The sequence below is a fragment of the Eriocheir sinensis genome, unplaced genomic scaffold, assembly GCF_024679095.1.
Source record: "Eriocheir sinensis breed Jianghai 21 unplaced genomic scaffold, ASM2467909v1 Scaffold246, whole genome shotgun sequence".
Classification (NCBI taxonomy): Eukaryota; Metazoa; Arthropoda; class Malacostraca; order Decapoda; family Varunidae; genus Eriocheir; species Eriocheir sinensis.
In genome coordinates this window covers 43,452-65,941 of record NW_026111550.1, presented here as the reverse complement: position 1 = coordinate 65,941, position 22,490 = coordinate 43,452, and the positions used below count along the sequence as shown (strand labels likewise).

Genomic DNA, 22,490 nt, shown 5'->3' with positions numbered 1-22,490 from the left:
TTCACCTACTCACATTAGCCCCCCCCCCCCAATTACCATTAACCCCCGCCCCCTTTAATTATCACCACGCAATTTACTGACCCCATTATTCCAGTATTTGACACCTCACATGATCCATTTTCGAGTTTCACCTACACCCATTATCCCCCCCTCCATTACCGTTAGACGACGCACCATTTCATTATCACCACGCAATTTACTGACCCCATTTACCCATTCTTCGACATCGAACATGACCTAATTACGAATTCCACCTACTCCCATTAGCCTTCCACGCCCGTGCACACGTGGGTACATGAGACTAGTGCAGGAAAGATCTATTTTAGCCGTGAAAACGAAAACTATGTTACGGGCTAAGTATCTGCCCCAAGCCCGCCATGAAAAATATATATCCTTATTTTCTCACAAAGGAAGACACTTAAGATCACGCCCGTACGCCCACGTCAGGGGCTTCCACATGCCGGGCAAGCCATCCATCACGGACATCAGATCGTGGTATGGCTTCATAAACCAGCTCGTCCCTTCCCGCCACCGCGCCGATCATGAACGCCTTCCGGGAGTTACTGAAGAAACCAACCGGAAGACACGTGTACTGGGACGACCAGCTTCAGTAGAAATTCCGCCAAGCCCAGGACACTATATGCCAGCTGGACGGTCTGACGTATTACGATAAAACCCGCCCCACCGCTGCCATCACCGACTGGAGCCGAGAGGGCATCGGACTCCTCATCCTCCAGCAGTACTGCAGTTGTGCATCGGCCTCCGCCCCATACTGCTGCTGACGTGACACTGAGGCAACAAGTGTACCAGGCGTGTGACTCAATCGGCAGTGTCGACGCCCTGAGGGCCATGTGTTGTGCTCACGAGGCCGCCCGTCGCGACACCACAGGTGGTGGAGGGAGGCTGCTCGTGCGGCTGGCACCGCGCAAAGCGAGGAGACCGAGTGCGAGGAAGAGTAGCTGTAATTTGAACTGAGCTATAAGATTAACAGTATTTATAACTGTTGGTGGAATTGAGGTTTTAAATCTAATAATTGTAATTCAGCTTAAGAGTTGTAAAAAGTAAACTAACTCATGTAAACAATATTCTCATGAGTAAATACACTCATCATATATATAAGGAAAAAAGTGCCCACCACCTCAGACAATTTGGTGGAAGACACTTAAAATCCTCCTGACACTTACCCTGACGGTGGTATACAATATACATATTAGCGACGTTTCACAGGAGGTTTAATACATTATGTTAGTATCTTAATGTAGTGACACGACTTGCCTGATGGGCGAGCCTCGCATAACCCACTTAGCCAGGGGGTTAAGTACCTCTTTGGCCGACTGGTAAAGGAGTAGCTCTCCCGTTACGCTGGTCGCGGGTTCGATCCCCGGCGCCGGCAAACCTTTCCTTGTCTGGATTAATTTCTCGTGTGTTTCGTTACACGCGGTTTGTCGTGTGGGAGTGTTGTGAAGAGAAAATTCTGGCATTTCATTAATACTAACTAACAGCTTACAAAATATTGAAAACTTCTGAAAAAAACCCGAAAAGTTTTATAACAGCCAATGTATTCTGGCAGAGACACAGGTCAGTCAGGTGTCATGTTAGGTCTTGTTCATTAGGTTAGGTTAGAATTAAATAACACTAAACTTCCTAGCGATCCGATCACACCTCGGACAATGTATTGCATCAGCGGCACACGTTAGGTTTTATGAGGTAATAATTCTTGCTTTAAACAGAACCAGCTCATGGGTAATATATATGACAACAATATTGCCCACCTAGCTGTGTGCTGGATAACCATTAACAGTACTATGCATTACTTACCAACTGACGCCGGGGCAGGTCGTGATGTGAGGGGCGGGGCAGGGCGGGGCGTCAGGGAGTGGACCTCCAGCATTAAAAAGTCACCCATTCAGCGCACGGTTTCTGTAAAATAGCAGCATCCCCATAATAAAGAGCATCATATACTGACCAAAGCAGGAATAAGTATTTCTATGTTCTTATGTTCTTATGTAAGGAAGTCATTTTCCCTCACAGCTTAGGTGTTAAGTTAGTAGTAATAAGGGTAGTTATTTCTCTCTTTCTTCTAACTATTTCCTGCCGGCACGTTGCCGGAGAGGAGAGGGTGGGAGGAGCCTTCATCTTTTCTGTCCTGTCCTACCACGTAGATGACTAGTAGTAGCGGTAGTACAGAACATCCTCGCCATTGACCGATAGGTCTTCTGGTGTCTGTTCTTCCTATGTATTCCTATGTAAGTAGTACCAAGGAATCAAGGCACAAATGGAACAAGAGAAATTTTCAGAGTAAATTCTCAGACGGGGTTAGATTAGGTTAGTTTTCTTTTTTCACGGTAAAGCCACAAATCTGGCCTGTCACTGCCACACGGTAAAGCCACAAATCTGGCCCGTCACTGCTACACGGTAAAGCCACAAATCTGGCCCGTCACTGTATAAATGAAGCAAGAAAATGAGAACAAATCACCCGTCACTGTCTGCTACCTGGTTAGTATTAAAAGCAGTTTCAAGGGTAACATGCATGAACACAACAAAGCCCACACAGCTATGGGCTTGTGTAACCATCAACAGTGGTATGCATTTCTTACCAATGTATGCCGGGAGGTCATGACGCAGGGCAGGGCGGGTCATCTCAGGCATGGAAGAGTCGGTCATTCAGGGGTTTCTGGAAACTATAACCTTATAAATAATAGCAGGCATCATATATTTATCAGAAATGAACAGTCAGTGTCTCAAAATTGGTATGCAAAGCTAATATGCTACCTAACTCCTACTCCCAAGGTTAGGTTAGAATTGTTTTGAATCTTACAGTACAGGGATGCAAGTCAAGGGTATTTATAACAACACACCCCACATAGCTATGGACTGGAATATCCATTAACAGCAGGCATTTCTTACCAATTTATGCCAGGGGGCAGGCAGGTCAGGAAGGTGGGGCGGGGCGGGTCAGGTCATCTCCGCATGTAGTGGTTTCTGTAAAATACAAGGAATTACCAGACCTAAACCACTATTACACAAGCCCACTACACACCACAAAAATGTTCATATATGCAAACCGCCCCCTCCCAACCCAGCAGGGGCTTCGTGGTGCAGTGGTTAGCACACTCGGCTCACAAACGAGAGAGCCCGAGTTCAATTCCCACGACAGCCTTCCACGCCCGTGCATACGTGGATACATGAGATTAGTGCAGGAAAGATGTATTTTAGCCGTGAAAAAGAAAAAATATGTTACGGTCTAGGTTACTGTCCCATCCCGCCACGAAACATATATATCCTTATTTTCTCAAAAAAGGAAGACACTGATGAGCACGCCAGTACACCCACGACAGCCTTCCACGCCCGTGCACACGTGGATATATGAGACCAGTGCAGGAAAGATGTATTTTAGCCGTGAAGACGAAAATTTTGTTACGAGGTGAATGTCAAACTGCCCTGCCCCGCCCTGCTCCGCCTGCCGAGAACATTTGAGCTTGTTTTCTGCAATATTACATCATCTACGCTAACGCCAGTGTAGGAAAGCCTTTCCCCATCGACAGTGAATGCGTGGGGCGTTGTGGCGACTCTTGCAAACGACAATTAGTGACACAACGTAAGAAAAACTGTCTGTACGGGGCTGGGCTCAGGTCCGGCGGCCCCCGATGACGCGGGTGTTAGAATCGCTCCTAACTGTGTAACTAACGCTGGCACACCTGACCTGGCACCTCACACACCTGCCGGCACACCTCTAAATTATGTTGTAATAGTCCACGCCCCCCAGTGGTCAGTATTTAGGCCACATTACCTGATATTGCACGAGGCAACTCGAAGCCGTTCGTCCATAATTAAGCAAACGTTTATGTTTTTTCCAAGTCAATGAAAAAAATGCATAAACGTCCTTTATTTCTAAACGTACACCAATTCTGATACACCACTGGAATACAACAGAATACAACAGAATACATTAAAATACAACAGAATACAAATAAAACAACAGAATAGAACATAATACATTAAAGAATACAACAGAATACAACAAAATACAACAGAATACAACAGAATAAAATAAAAGAATACAACAGAATACAAATAAAATACAACAGAATAGAACATAATACATTAAAATACAACAGAATACAACAGAATACAACAGAAAAAAGGAATACAACAGAATACAACAGAATAAAAGAAATACAACAGAATACAACAGAATAAAGAAACAACAGAATACAAATAGAATACAACAGAATACAACAGAATACAACAGAATACAACAGAATACAACAGGAAACAACAGAAAACAAGAAAACAACAGAATACAACAGAAACAAAAAGAATACAACAGAATAAAGAGAAACAACAGAATACAACAGAAAAGAAACAGAAACAAATAGAATACAACAGAATACAAAAGAGAATACAACAGAATACAACAGAATAAAAATAAGAAATACAACAGAATACAACAGAAAATAAAAGAAAACAACAGAAAAACAACAGAATAAAAGAAAACAACAGAATACAACAGAAAAATAAGAGAAAACAACAGAATACAACAGAATAAAAGAGAATACAACAGAATACAACAGAATAAAACAGAATACAAAATAAAAGAGAATACAGAAAAAATACAACAGAATAAAAGAGAATACAACAGAATACAACAGAAAGAATAAAAGAAAATACAACAGAAAAATATAAGAATACAACAGAATACAAAGAGAATACAACAGAATACAACAGAATAAAAGAGAAGAATAACAGATAATACAACAGAATAAACAGAATACAACAGAATACAACAGAATAAAAGATAATACAACAGAATACAACAGAATAAAAGAGAATACAACAGAATACAACAGAATAAAAGAGAATACAACAGAATAAAAGAGAATACAACAGAATACAACAGAATAAAAGAGAATACAACAGAATACAACAGAATAAAAGATAATACAACAGAATAAAAGAGAATACAACAGAATACAACAGAATACAACAGAATAAAAGAGAATACAACAGAATAAAAGATAATACAACAGAATACAACAGAATACAACAGAATAAAAGATAATACAACAGAATACAACAGAATACAACAGAATAAAAGAGAATACAACAGAATACAACAGAATAAAAGATAATACAACAGAATACAACAGAATAAAAGAGAATACAACAGAATACAACAGAATAAAAGAGAATACAACAGAATACAACAGAATAAAAGAGAATACAACAGAATAAAAGAGAATACAACAGAATAAAAGAGAATACAACAGAATACAACAGAATAAAAGAGAATACAACAGAATAAAAGAGAATACAACAGAATACAACAGAATAAAAGAGAATACAACAGAATAAAAGAGAATACAACAGAATACAACAGAATAAAAGAGAATACAACAGAATAAAAGAGAATACAACAGAATAAAAGAGAATACAACAGAATACAACAGAATAAAAGAGAATACAACAGAATAAAAGAGAATACAACAGAATACAACAGAATAAAAGATAATACAACAGAATACAACAGAATACAACAGAATAAAAGAGAATACAACAGAATAAAAGAGAATACAACAGAATACAACAGAATAAAAGAGAATACAACAGAATACAACAGAATAAAAGATAATACAACAGAATACAACAGAATAAAAGAGAATACAACAGAATACAACAGAATAAAAGATAATACAACAGAATAAAAGAGAATACAACAGAATACAACAGAATAAAAGAGAATACAACAGAATACAACAGAATAAAAGAGAATACAACAGAATACAACAGAATAAAAGAGAATACAACAGAATACAACAGAATAAAAGAGAATACAACAGAATAAAAGAGAATACAACAGAATAAAAGAGAATACAACAGAATACAACAGAATAAAAGAGAATACAACAGAATAAAAGATAATACAACAGAATACAACAGAATAAAAGATACAACAGAATACAACAGAATAAAAGATAATACAACAGAATACAACAGAATAAAAGAGAATACAACAGAATACAACAGAATAAAAGAGAATACAACAGAATAAAAGAGAATACAACAGAATACAACAGAATAAAAGAGAATACTACAGAATACAACAGAATAAAACAGAATACAACAGAATAAAAGAGAATACAACAGAATAAAACAGAATAAAAGATAATACAACAGAATACAACAGAATAAAAGAGAATACAACAGAATACAACAGAATAAAAGAGAATACAACAGAATACAACAGAAAAGAGAATACAACAGAATACAACAGAATAAAAGAGAATACAACAGAATAAAAGAGAATACAACAGAATACAACAGAATAAAAGAGAATACAACAGAATACAATAGAATAAAAGAGAATACAACAGAATACAACAGAATAAAAGAGAATACAACAGAATACAACAGAACAAAACAGAATACAACAGAATAAAAGAGAATACAACAGAATACAACAGAATAAAAGAGAATACAACAGAATACAACAGAATAAAAGAGAATACAACAGAATACAACAGAATAAAACAGAATAAAAGAGAATACAACAGAATACAACAGAATAAAAGAGAATACAACAGAATAAAAGAGAATACAACAGAATAAAAGAGAATACAACAGAATACAACAGAATAAAAGATAATACAACAGAATACAACAGAATAAAAGAGAATACAACAGAATACAACAGAATAAAAGAGAATACAACAGAATAAAATAAAACTAAACAGAATACAACAGAATAAAAGAGAATACAACAGAATACAACAGAATAAAAGAGAATACAACAGAATACAACAGAATAAAAGAGAATACAACAGAATACAACAGAATAAAAGATAATACAACAGAATACAACAGAATAAAAGAGAATACAACAGAATAAAAGAGAATACAACAGAATACAACAGAATAAAAGAGAATACAACAGAATACAACAGAATAAAAGATAATACAACAGAATACAACAGAATAAAAGATAATACAACAGAATACAACAGAATAAAAGAGAATACAACAGAATAAAAGATAATACAACAGAATACAACAGAATAAAAGAGAATACAACAGAATACAACAGAATAAAAGAGAATACAACAGAATAAAAGAGAATACAACAGAATACAACAGAATAAAAGAGAATACAACAGAATAAAAGAGAATACAACAGAATAAAAGAGAATACAACAGAATACAACAGAATAAAAGAGAATACAACAGAATACAACAGAATAAAAGATAATACAACAGAATACAACAGAATAAAAGATAATACAACAGAATACAACAGAATAAAAGATAATACAACAGAATACAACAGAATAAAAGAGAATACAACAGAATACAACAGAATAAAAGAGAATACAAAAGAATAAAAGAGAATACAACAGAATAAAAGATAATACAACAGAATACAACAGAATACAATAGAATAAAAGATAATACAACAGAATACAACAGAATAAAAGATAATACAACAGAATAAAAGATAATACAACAGAATACAACAGAATACAACAGAATAAAAGATAATACAACAGAATACAACAGAATACAACAGAATAAAAGAGAATACAACAGAATAAAAGAGAATACAACAGAATACAACAGAATAAAAGAGAATACAACAGAATACAACAGAATAAAAGAGAATACAACAGAATAAAAGAGAATACAACAGAATACAACAGAATAAAAGAGAATACAACAGAATACAACAGAATAAAAGAGAATACAACAGAATACAACAGAATACAACAGAATAAAAGAGAATACAACAGAATACAACAGAATAAAAGAGAATACAACAGAATACAACAGAATAAAAGAGAATACAACAGAATACAACAGAATAAGAGAATACAACAGAATACAACAGAATACAACAGAATAAAAGAGAATACAACAGAATACAACAGAATAAAAGAGAATACAACAGAATACAACAGAATAAAAGAGAATACAACAGAATAAAACAGAATAAAAGAGAATACAACAGAATACAACAGAATAAAAGAGAATACAACAGAATACAACAGAATAAAAGAGAATACAACAGAATACAACAGAATAAAAGAGAATACAACAGAATAAAAGAGAATACAACAGAATAAAAGAGAATACAACAGAATACAACAGAATAAAAGAGAATACAACAGAATAAAAGAGAATACAACAGAATAAAAGAGAATACAACAGAATACAACAGAATAAAAGAGAATACAACAGAATAAAAGAGAATACAACAGAATACAACAGAATACAACAGAATAAAACAGAATACAACAGAATAAAAGAGAATACAACAGAATACAACAGAATACAACAGAATAAAAGAGAATACAACAGAATACAACAGAATAAAAGAGAATACAACAGAATAAAAGAGAATACAACAGAATACAACAGAATAAAAGAGAATACAACAGAATACAACAGAATAAAAGAGAATACAACAGAATACAACAGAATAAAAGAGAATAAAAGAGAATACAACAGAATACAACAGAATAAAAGAGAATACAACAGAATACAACAGAATAAAACAGAATAAAAGAGAATACAACAGAATACAACAGAATAAAAGAGAATACAACAGAATACAACAGAATAAAAGAGAATACAACAGAATACAACAGAATAAAAGAGAATACAACAGAATACAACAGAATAAAAGAGAATACAACAGAATACAACAGAATAAAAGAGAATACAACAGAATACAACAGAAGAAAAGATAATACAACAGAATACAACAGAATAAAAGAGAATACAACAGAATACAACAGAATAAAAGAGAATACAACAGAATACAACAGAATAAAAGAGAATACAACAGAATACAACAGAATAAAAGATAATACAACAGAATACAACAGAATAAAAGAGAATACAACAGAATAAAAGATAATACAACAATACAACAGAATAAAAGAGAATACAACAGAATAAAAGATAATACAACAGAATACAACAGAATAAAAGAGAATACAACAGAATACAACAGAATAAAAGAGAATACAACAGAATACAACAGAATAAAAGAGAATACAACAGAATACAACAGAATAAAAGAGAATACAACAGAATAAAAGAGAATACAACAGAATACAACAGAATAAAAGAGAATACAACAGAATACAACAGAATAAAAGAGTCCAGCACATGATCTGGCCGTGGTGAACTTATACCACGAGTCTAGCACATGATCGGGTCATGGTGAATCCATATCACGAGTCTAGCACATGATCAGGCCGTGGTGAACACATCACGAGTCCAGCACATGATCAGGCCATGGTGAACTCATACCACGAGTCTAGCACATGATCGGGCCATGGTGAATCCATATCACGAGTCTAGTACATGATCAGGCCTTGGTGAATACATATCATGAGTCTAGCACATGATCAGGCCGTGGTAATTACGAATTACACCTACTCCCATTAGCCCCCCCCCATTACCGTTAACCCCCGCCCCTTTTAATTATCAGCACGCAATTTACTGACCCTATTTACCCCTTATTCGTCACCGAACATGACCTAATTACGAATTCCACCTACTCCCAATGGCCCCCCCCCCCATTACCATTAACCCCCGCCTTTTTTAATTATCACCACGCAATTTACTGACCCCATTTACCCATCATTCGACACCGAACATGACCTATTTTCGAGTTTCACTTGCACCCATTGGGCCCCTCCATTACTATAAATCGCACCCTTTAATTATCACCACGCAATTTACTGACCCCATTTACCCATTACTCGACACCGAACATGACCTAATTATGAATTCCACCTACTCCCAATGGCCCCCCCCTTACTATTAACCTCCGCCCCCTTTAATTATCACCACGCAATTTACTGTCCCCATCTACCCATTATTCGACACCGAACATGACCAAATTGCGAATTCCACCTACTCCCATTAGCCCCCTCCATTACTATCAGCCCTGCCCTCTGATTATCACCATGCAATTTACTGACCATTAACCCAGTATTTGACACCTCACATGACCCATTTTCGAGTTTCACGTACTCCCTTAGGCCCCTCACCCTTTAATTATCACCACGCAATTTACTGACCCCATTTACCCATAATTCGACACCAAACATGACCAAATTACGAATTCCACCTACTCCCAATGACCCCCATTACCATTAACCCCGCCCCTTTAATTATCACCACGCAATTTACTGACCCCATTTACCCATTATTCGACACCGAACATGAACAAATTACGAATTCCACCTACACCCAATGGCACCCCATTACCATTCACCCCCGCCCCCTCTGATTATCACCATGCAATTTACTGACCCCATTTACCCAGTATTTGACACCTCACATGACCTATTTCCAAGTTTCATCTACTCCCATTAGCCCCCTCCCCCAATTCCCATTAACCCCCGCCCCTTTAATTATCACCACTCAATGTATTGACCCCCTTTCCCCATTATTCGACACCGAACATCACCTACTTACGAAATCCACCTCCTCCATTAGCCCCCCATTACCATCAACCCCGCCCTCTCATTATCACCACGCAATTTACTGACCCCATTAACCCAGTATTTGACACCACATGATCCATTTTCGAGTTTCACCTACACCCATTAGCCCCCCATTACCATTAACCCCGCCCTCTCATTATCACCACGCAATTTACTGACCCCATTATTCCAGTATTTGACACCTCACATGATCCATTTTCGAGTTTCACCTACACCCATTAGCCGCCCCTCCCTTGCCGTTAGCCCCGCCCCTTTAATTATCACCACGCAATTTACTGACCCCATTTACCCATTCTTCGACATCGAACATGACCTAATTACGAATTCCACCTACTCCCATTAGCCTTCCACGCCCGTGCACACGTGGGTACATGAGACTAGTGCAGGAAAGATCTATTTTAGCCGTGAAAACGAAAACTATGTTACGGGCTAAGTATCTGCCCCAAGCCCGCCATGAAAAATATATCCTTATTTTCTCACAAAGGAAGACACTTAAGATCACGCCCGTACGCCCACGTCAGCCTTCCACATCAGGGGCTTCCACATGCCGGGCAAGCCATCCATCACGGACATCAGATCGTGCTATGGCCCGTAAACCAGCTCGCCCCCTTCCTCGCCACCGCGCCGATCATGAACGCCTTCCGGGAGTTACTGAAGAAACCAACCGGAAGACACGTGTACTGGGACGACCAGCTTCAGTAGAAATTCCGCCAAGCCCAGGACACTATATGCCAGCTGGCCAAGGACGGTCTGACGTATTACGATAAAACCTGCCCCACCGCTGCCATCACCGACTGGAGCCGAGAGGGCATCGGATTCGTCATCCTCCAGCAGTACTGCAGTTGTGCATCGGCCTCCGCCCCATACTGCTGTAAGGGCGGGTGGCACCTGGCCCTGTGCGGCAGCCGGCACCTCACCACCGCCGAGGCTGGATACGCAGCTGTGGAAGGGAGGCTCTGGCGGTGGCGTGGTGCCTCCAAAAGGCGAGGTTGTTCCTGCTGGGATGCCCAAACCTCACCATCGTGACCGACCACCGCCCCCTTGTGAAGCTCCTAGGAGACAGCTCTGACGAGCGTTGTCAACCCCAGGCTCTTCAGGCTCAAGGAACGAACACTACAGTTCCGATTCCAAATCAAATACCTCCTGGGAAGAGCAACACCGCCGCCGACTTTCTGTCCCGCTACCCAGCTCTCAGGGCACCCCGACAACAGCGGACCTCGACTCGGACGAGGATATCATCGGCAGTCGCCGCCGCAGTCGTAGCCTGCACCGATCGGGAGGACGCGTGGTGGACGAAGAGGAGGTCAAGCGGAAGGCCGCCGACGACCCGACGTACCAGATGTTAGTCGCCAAGGTCATGGCGGGTGACTGGCACCAGCATAAAGCACAAGTGGCATCCTGCGTCCCTTCTATGGGGCGAGGACAGGCTGGCAGTGATGCACGACGTAGTGACATACATGTTTGACCAGGGGTACGTGCGCCTCGTCATCCCGAAGCTCTCCGACAGCAGGTAGCAGCAAACCTACACGCCAGCCACCAGGGCCTCGGTTCCATGCTGCGGAGGGCGAGGCAGTGTATACTGGCCGGGATTGAGGGGACCTGCGCACCACCGCTCCGCATGCACAGAATGCGAAACACGCGCCCCATCGCAGCCCGCAGAAACGCTGGCGATGACGCCGCCCCCTGAGTACCCGTTCCAGCAGACGGTGGCCGACATGTTCCAGCACGAAGGACACATGTACATGGCCTACGCCGACAGGCTTGCCAGCTGGCTGGAAATAGCTCACTTCCCACACGGGAGCACACACGCCCTGCGTTTCCTTAGCCGGACATCTTACACTCACCAAGAAGCAGCAGACTGTCACACCAGCCAGTCAGGGGCAGGAGAGCCTTCTTGAGGAAGTGCCGGGCAGTGCCACCGCTCTGAAAAACCAACATTACAATGAGTGGATGAGCCCAGAACACTGCTGCTGCCCAGACTGACAACACAGTGCAGCCCGGCACACTACACGTGCTGCTATAAGCCACCTCAGGAGGAGGAGGAGGAGGTGGAGGACTGGTTCACAGAGCCATCACATTCTTCTTCCAAACAACAAAACTGTTTCCTCAAAAACTTTTCTTACAAATTTCTGGTTCTTATAATTCCAATCTAACACTGACAGGTGTAGCCAGAACACTCTTCTGACGACAAGGAAAAAAAGCTGCATGTCCCGGCCCCTGACCTGACCTGACCTGACCAAAGAAAAAGCCACCAAAAGCTGTCCACTCACTTCCTTTCTCTCTTCTTTCCTTCCTCTGGACACTCTGTTGACAGGAAAACAGTTAGGAAGAAAAAATAAAAGAAAATAAGAGTCAACACAACACACACACACACACACACACACACAAGAAGAGGAAGGCTGTGAAAGGCAGGCAGGCACTTGTGGTGCCCCGCAGGGCACTACATCTACCAACACAGATGCAGTAACACCTCCTGACCCAGTACGAGCACCACAAATAAACAAAGAAGAAGAAAGCGATGATGAACGGTAGAATTCATCTAATAACAAGAACAATTTGAAGAACACAGCACAGCGAGGCGACAGTGTGAAGAACAAACCATTATGGAAACACACAGGAAGTAAAAAGGGGCGTCTCAGGCCACCACATAGCTCTGCCGGAAACCACCCACTTCACCCAACGACAGCACCACGCTAAAGGACGAGAATCATGTAAACCCAAGCCATGTAGAATACTCATGAATATTCACTCTTATGTACTTATGAGGATGTGACCATATCATAGAGTGCACCCTCAGTGCCTTATGTAAAGTCAATGGTTATGACGTAGTAATGACGTATAGTGACGTAGGCAACCGCCCATATAAGGGGGTTCCTGTTGGATGTACGAGATGTTTTCTGCCTGCGCCCGCACCCGCGAGGAGAACCTCTGTCAGTTACTGACTCACTCAGTAAACGGGAGCACACACGCCCTGCATTTCCTTAGCCAGACATCTTACATGGCACAGTGAACGGAAGTCTGGACCTACTAACTGACCACTCCCCGGCCGTCACCAGCCTCCGCTCCAGAGAAGTGCGAGCTGGAGATGTCGCCAGCCGCCTTTAAGTCACGGAGGAGGTCCATGGAGTGCTGGCTGCTTCTGTGCAGGTGGCTGCCACAGGAGGCAGTGCAACACATCAGGCTCAATGCGTCCCTGCCCTGCAGTGGACCCTGGACGCACGCTTCACTATGGACCGGTGGAGCACCCTGACTCCACCCACGGCCTTGGACGCCATCGGCAAGCTCGTCCTTCGGCCATATACACAGGCAGTGCAGTGGGCAGAGTTCTTTGGAGCGAGGCAGGAGCAGGAGTGTGTCAGTGAGTACATAACCAAGTGCACACAGAAAGCGACAGACTGTGCCTTTAAGTGCCAACAGCGTAGCACAGATTTGTTGGAGTACTTGTCGCTTAGAAAGTTAATGGGAGTCCTCCGTGACGTGACACTGAGGCAACAAGTGTACCAGGCGTGTGACTCAATCGGCAGTGTCGACGCCCTGAGGGCCATGTGTTGTGCTCACGAGGCCGCCCGTTGCGACGCCACAGGTGGTGGAGGGAGGCTGCTCGTGCGGCTGGCACCGCGCAAAGCGAGGAGACCGAGTGCGAGGAAGAGTAGCTGTAATTTGAACTGAGCTATAAGATTAACAGTATTTATAACTGTTGGTGGAATTGAGGTTTTAAATCTAATAATTGTAATTCAGCTTAAGAGTTGTAAAAAGTAAACTAACTCATGTAAACAATATTCTCATGAGTAAATACACTCATCATATATATAAGGAAAAAAGTGCCCACCACCTCAGACAATTTGGTGGAAGACACTTAAAATTGCCTCCATTACACTTAGCCTGACTGTGGTATACAATATACATATTAGCGACGTTTCACAGGAGGTTTAATACATTATGTTAGTATCTTAATACTAAATAACAGCTTCCGGAATATTGAAAACTTCTGAAAAAATGTGAAAAGTTTATAACAGCCATTGTATTCTGGCAGAGACACAGGTCAGTCAGGTGTCATGTTAGGTCTTGTTCATTAGGTTAGGTTAGAATTAAATAACACTAAACTTCCTAGCGATCCGATCACACCTCGGACAATGTATTGCATCAGCGGCACACGTTAGGTTTTATGAGGTAATAATTCTTGCTTTAAACAGAACCAGCTCATGGGTAATATATATGACAATATTGCCCACCTAGCTGTGTGCTGGATAACCATTAACAGTACTACGCATTATTTACCAACTGATGCGGGGCAGGTCGTGACGTGCAGGGCAGGGCGTCAGGAGTGGACCTCCAGCATTAAAAGTAATCCATTCAGCGCACGGTTTCTGTAAAATAGCAGCATCCCCATAATAAAGAGCATCATATACTGACCAAAGCAGGAATAAGTATTTCTATGTTCTTATGTAATGAAGTCATTTTCCCCCACAGCTTAGGTTACCAGTAGTGTAAGTTAAGGGTAGTAATTTCCTCTTATTTCTCTCTTTACTGTAAAATTTCCATGGCCCTTTCTTCCTTAAAGGTACATGAGAGAGAGAGAGACTACGAGCTCAGGGTGAAGAAAGGGAAAAGCCTGCGTGGAAAAGTACCCCCTTGTAACCTATAAACACGTCTGCTGGCTTGTCAAAACCAGGCTGGATGTGCTAGAAATGTTGTAATTACCACCACACCGCCTAAACGCACACCACTAAAGAGCTTGTGGTGATGATAAGCGAGGTTGTTTTGGTAGGTGACAGCCCTGTGTGACCTGCTGTAGCCCTGGTCAGGTCAGCCTTGACGTGAGATTAACTTTAATTAACAAGAGTACTACATCACAGCAGTGCGAATATTCCCAAGCCTCTGTACAGGGTCCTAGGGTCACATGGGTGTTATTCTATACATTTGCCGTCACAGCACGAATGGCTGGCATCACACTGATTCTGGCACCACACGAATCTATGCCACTGTGAACACTGCCTGGTAACATAACACTGTCTGTGGCACTGCATATTAAACACCTGGCTGAGCCCACATCACAGGAGGGGGGTCACACCAGGTAGGTGGTTAACAAGACACTGTAACACTGGGTAACTAATCTGTCTTGCATCACGTAACACCTGCTGAACATGGAACTGTCGGTGGCACTGTTAACACTGCATAACACCTGAGAGCCCACGTCACAGCCCGTCACCTTAACACAGTGACGTAACACAGCCAGTAACAGCCTATCATGTATCCAGGTAACAGAATACTACTAATGTCACAACGTGTAACACTCTCTGGGATCACGTAACACATTTAAACACTGCTGCTGCCACGTCACACACTCGTCCGTCACATGACGTAACTCTGTACTATGAAGGTGAGAAAACACTCACGGGAACACGATTCATCTCTTTTTTTCACCTTTAGAAGCAGAGCAGCAGCAGGGCCTGAAACCTCATCAACGGTAACATGATTTTGGGGCGGTTGATGCTTGAGGTCAATGAGTCACATATTTGACAAGGCTTTCGTAGGCGTTGTGGGGACATTTCAGAGGTAGATAATGACCCTGGTGGTAGCTTGACCCTTCCTCTGTACCATGAACGTTAAAAGTCACTCACGGGAACACGATTCATCTCCTTTATGACCTCTTAAGAACAGCTGATACGGCGCGGGGTCAAAACTCGTCACCTATAAACACGTATTTGACAAGGCTTCCGTAGGCGTTGTAAGCATTTTCAGGGGTATTCAATGACCCTGGTTTTATGTTGACCCTTCCTCTGTACCATGAACGTAAAAATACACTGTCTTACCGCCAAAAACACTGCAAACACCTCTCAAAACACGTCGTGAAGGAGGAACTGCGTGGACGATCAGCTGTGTTATGATTTTTTACCGCGCACCGATGCTAGATTATCGTACTCAAAGCCGCGCATTTACCGGCTTCTGACCCATACCTGATGCCAATTAGACCCTATAATTAACCCTTTAAACAATAATCATTTGTGATGGCGTTTTTTTGGGTTATAAAAGCTGTGTGGGGCTCAGAAATCGCCTGGTGTCCCGCACTGGACTCTCGTACTTGTGGTTAATGTTTTATACTTTGGGTCCATATAAAAATAAAAAAAATAAAATAAAACGCGGCCATGTCCTGCAAAAGGCGACTAAACGAGAAGGAAACGAGACGAGGAATCCATTTCTGGCCTCGGCATAACGATACACTAAATATTAAGGGAGATATCGGCACGGAAAACTAGCGTGAAATTATCAAAAAAACATGAAAATCAATTATATTTATGTTATTTGAAGCTATTTTCATGCAAACGGCGACTCTTCTTAGGTAAAATAAGACGAGAATCCATTTCTGGCCTCGTCATAACGCTACACTCAATATTAAGGAGATATCGGCCGGAAAGCTCGCGAGAAATTCACCCCAAAACATGAAAATAACCTATATTTATGTTATTTTCATGCAAACGGTGACTTTGTTTTAGTAAAACGAGATGAGGAATCAATTCTGGCCTCGGCATAACGCTACACTCAATATTAAGGAAGATATTGGCCGGAAAGCTCGCGTGAAATTCCTCCAAAAACATGAAAATCAGCTATATTTATGTTATTTGAGGTTATTTTCATGAAAACAGTGACTCTTCTTGGGTAAAACGAGACAGGAGTTCATTTCTGGCCTCTGCATAACGCTACACTCAATATTAAAGGTAATATCGGCCTGGAAAACTTGCGTGAAATTCCCCCCAAAACATAAAAATCAGTTATACAACAGAATACAACAGAATAAAAGAGAATACAACAGAATAAAAGATAATACAACAGAATACAACAGAATAAAAGAGAATACAACAGAATAAAAGAGAATACAACAGAATACAACAGAATAAAAGAGAATACAACAGAATACAACAGAATAAAAGAGAATACAACAGAATACAACAGAATAAAAGAGAATACAACAGAATACAACAGAATAAAAGAGAATACAACAGAATACAACAGAATAAAAGAGAATACAACAGAATACAACAGAATAAAAGAGAATACAACAGAATACAACAGAATAAAAGAGAATACAACAGAATAAAAGAGAATACAACAGAATACAACAGAATAAAAGAGAATACAACATAATAAAAGAGAATACAACAGAATACAACAAAATAAGAGAATACAACAGAATACAACAGAATAAAAGAGAATACAACAGAATAAAAGATAATACAACAGAATACAACAGAATAAAAGAGAATACAACAGAATACAACAGAATAAAAGAGAATACAACAGAATAAAAGATAATACAACAGAATACAACAGAATAAAAGAGAATACAACAGAATACAACAGAATACAACAGAATAAAAGAGAATACAACAGAATACAACAGAATACAACAGAATACAACAGAATAAGAGAAAACAACAGAATACAACAGAATACAACAGAATAAAAGAGAATACAACAGAATACAACAGAATAAAAGAGAATACAACAGAATAAAAGAATACAACAGAATACAACATAATACAACAGAATACAACAGAATACAACAGAATACAACAGAATAAAAGATAATACAACAGAATACAACAGAATAAAAGAGAATACAACAGAATACAACAGAATAAAAGAGAATACAACAGAATACAACAGAATAAAAGATAATACAACAGAATACAACAGAATAAAAGAGAATACAACAGAATACAACAGAATAAAAGAGAATACAACAGAATAAAAGAGAATACAACAGAATACAACAGAATACAACAGAATAAAAGAGAATACAACAGAATAAAAGAGAATACAACAGAATACAACAGAATAAAAGAGAATACAACAGAATACAACAGAATAAAAGAGAATACAACAGAATAAAAGATAATACAACAGAATACAACAGAATAAAAGATAAAACAACAGAATAAAAGATAATACAACAGAATACAACAGAATAAAAGTTAATACAACAGAATACAACAGAATAAAAGATAATACAACAGAATACAACAGAATACAACAGAATAAAAGAAATACAACAGAATATAACAGAATAAAAGAGAATACAAAAGAATAAAAGAGAATACAACAGAATAAAAGAGAATACAAGATAATACAACAGAATACAAACTAATACAAGAGAATACAACAGAATACAACAGAATACAACAGAATAAAAGATAATACAACAGAATACAACAGAATAAAAGAGAATACAACAGAATACAACAGAATAAAAGAGAATACAACAGAATAAAAGAGAATACAACAGAATACAACAGAATAAAAGAGAATACAACAGAATACAACAGAATAAAAGAGAATACAACAGAATAAAAGATAATACAACAGAATACAACAGAATAAAAGAGAATACAACAGATTACAACAGAATACAACAGAATAAAAGATAATACAACAGAATACAACAGTATTAAAGAGAATACAACAGAATACAACAGAATAAAAGATAATACAACAGAATACAACAGAATAAAAGAGAATACAACAGAATACAACAGAATAAAAGAGAATACAACAGAATACAACAGAATAAAAGAGAATACAACAGAATACAACAGAATAAGAGAATACAACAGAATACAACAGAATAAAAGAGAATACAACAGAATACAACAGAATAAAAGAGAATACAACAGAATACAACAGAATAAAAGAGAATACAACAGAATACAACAGAATAAAAGAGAATACAACAGAATAAAAGAGAATACAACAGAATAAAAGATAATACAACAGAATACAACAGAATAAAAGAGAATACAACAGAATACAACAGAATAAAAGAGAATACAACAGAATACAACAGAATAAAAGAGAATACAACAGAATAAAAGATAATACAACAGAATACAACAGAATAAAAGAGAATACAACAGAATACAACAGAATAAAAGAGAATACAACAGAATACAACAGAATAAAAGATAATACAACAGAATACAACAGAATAAAGGAGAATACAACAGAATACAACAGAATAAAAGATAATACAACAGAATACAACAGAATAAAAAGAATACAACAGAATACAACAGAATAAAAGAATACAACAGAATACAACAGAATACAACAGAATAAAAGATAATACAACAGAATACAACAGAATAAAAGAGAATACAACAGAATACAACAGAATAAAAGAGAATACAACAGAATACAACAGAATAAAAGATAATACAACAGAATACAACAGAATAAAAGATAATACAACAGAATACAACAGAATAAAAGAGAATACAACAGAATACAACAGAATAAAGAGAATACAACAGAATAAAAGATAATACAACAGAATACAACAGAATAAAAGAGAATACAACAGAATACAACAGAATAAAAGAGAATACAACAGAATACAACAGAATAAAAGAGAATACAACAGAATACAACAGAATAAAAGAGAATACAACAGAATAAAAGATAATACAACAGAATACAACAGAATATAAGAGAATACAACAGAATAAAAGATAATACAACAGAATACAACAGAATAAAAGAGAATACAACAGAATACAACAGAATAAAAGATAATACAACAGAATAAAAGAGAATACAACAGAATACAACAGAATAAAAGATAATACAACAGAATACAACAGAATAAAAGAGAATACAACAGAATACAACAGAATAAAAGATAATACAACAGAATACAACAGAATAAAAGAGAATACAACAGAATAAAAGAGAATACAACAGAATACAAAAGAATAAGATAATACAACAGAATAAAAGAGAATACAACAGAATACAACAGAATAAAAGAGAATACAACAGAATACAACAGAATAAAAGAGAACACAACAGAATACAACAGAATACAAAAGAATAAAAGAGAATACAACAGAATACAAAATAATAAAAGAGAATACAACAGAATAAAAAGAGAATACAACAGAATACAACAGAATACAACAGAATAAAGAGAATACAACAGAATAAAAGAGAATACAACAGAATACAACAGAATAAAGAGAATACAACAGAATAAAAGAGAATACAACAGAATACAACAGAATAAAGAGAATACAACAGAATAAAAGAGAATACAACAGAATACAACAGAATAAAAGAGAATACAACAGAATACAACAGAATAAAACAGAATACAACAGAATACAACAGAATAAAAGAGAATACAACAGAATACAACAGAATAAAAGATAATACAACAGAATACAACAGAATACAACAGAAGACAACAGAATAAAGAGAATACAACAGAATACAACAGAATAAAAGAGAATACAACAGAATACAACAGAATAAAAGAGAATACAACAGAATACAACAGAATAAAAGAATACAACAGAATACAACAGAATAAAGAATACAACAGAATAAAGAGAATACAACAGAATACAACAGAATAAAAGAAAATACAACAGAATACAACAGAATAAAGATAATACAACAGAATACAACAGAATAAAAGAGAATACAACAGAATACAACAGAATAAAAGATAATACAACAGAATACAACAGAATAAAATAGAATACAACAGAATACAACAGAATAAAAGAATACAACATAATAAAAAGATAATAAAACATAATACAACAGAATAAAAGAGAATACAACAGAATAAAATAGAATACAACAGAATAAAAGAGAATAAAACAGAATACAACTGAATAAAGAGAATACAACAGAATAAAAGATAATACAACAGAATACAACAGAATAAAAAGAGAATACAACAGAATACAACAGAATAAAAGAGAATACAACAGAATACAACAGAATAAAAGAGAATACAACAGAATAAAAGAAAATACAACAGAATACAACAGAATAAAAGAATACAACAGAATAAAAGAGAATACAACAGAATAAAAGAGAATACAACAGAATACAACAGAATACAACAGAATAAAAGAGAATACAACAGAATACAACAGAATAAAAGATAATACAACAGAATAAAAGAGAATACAACAGAATACAACAGAATAAAAGAGAATACAACAGAATACAACAGAATAAAAGAGAATACAACAGAATACAACAGAATAAGAGAATACAACAGAATACAACAGCATAAAAGAGAATACAACAGAATACAACAGAATAAAAGATTATACAACAGAATACAACAGAATAAAAGAGAATACAACAGAATACAACAGAATAAAAAGATAATACAACAGAATACAACAGAATAAAAGAATACAACAGAATAAAAGATAATACAACAGAATACAACAGAATAAAAGAGAATACAACAGAATACAACAGAATAGAAGAGAATACAACAGAATACAACAGAATAAAAGAGAATACAACAGAATACAACAGAATAAAAGAGAATACAACAGAATAAAAGATAATACAACAGAATACAACAGAATAAAAGAGAATACAACAGAATAAAAGATAATACAACAGAATACAACAGAATAAAAGAGAATACAACAGAATAAAAGATAATACAGAATAAAAGATAATACAACAGAATACAACAGAATAAAAGATAATACAACAGAATACAACAAAATAAAAGAATACAACAGAATACAACAGAATAAAAGATAATAGAACAGAATACAACAGAATAAAAGAGAATACAACAGAATAAAAGATAATACAACAGAATACAACAGAATAAAAGAGAATACAACAGAATAAAAGAGAATACAACAGAATACAACAGAATACAAAGAATACAACAGAATAAAAGAATACAACAGAATACAACAGAATACAACAGAATAAAAGAGAATACAACAGAATACAACAGAATAAAAGAGAATACAACAGAATACAACAGAATAAAAGAATACAACAGAATACAACAGAATAAAAGAGAATACAACAGAATACAACAGAATAAAAGAGAATACAACAGAATACAACAGAATAAAAGATAATACAACAGAATACAACAGAATAAAAAAGAATACAACAGAATACAACAGAATACAACAGAAT

The 22,490-nt window shown here is 37.5% G+C and overlaps 1 protein-coding gene across 13 annotated transcripts in view; it reads right to left on the bottom strand.

The window, feature by feature from the left end:
• LOC126991140 (sushi, von Willebrand factor type A, EGF and pentraxin domain-containing protein 1-like) overlaps positions 1 to 22,490 on the bottom strand; it is a 189,801-nt gene that overhangs the window by 125,672 nt on the left and 41,639 nt on the right. For 6 of the 13 annotated variants that reach the window (XM_050849886.1, XM_050849902.1, XM_050849885.1 and 3 more), the window contains exon 2: positions 12,362 to 12,440. The exons of 3 other annotated variants lie outside the window; for them this stretch is intronic. In XM_050849886.1, coding sequence (XP_050705843.1) covers positions 12,362 to 12,440 — 79 coding nt within the window. Of the gene's footprint in view, positions 1 to 1,818; positions 1,921 to 2,597; positions 2,680 to 12,361; positions 12,441 to 22,490 lie in introns of those variants that run through there. 4 more of the 13 variants (XM_050849891.1, XM_050849905.1, XM_050849888.1 and 1 more) reach the window with 3 other exon arrangements.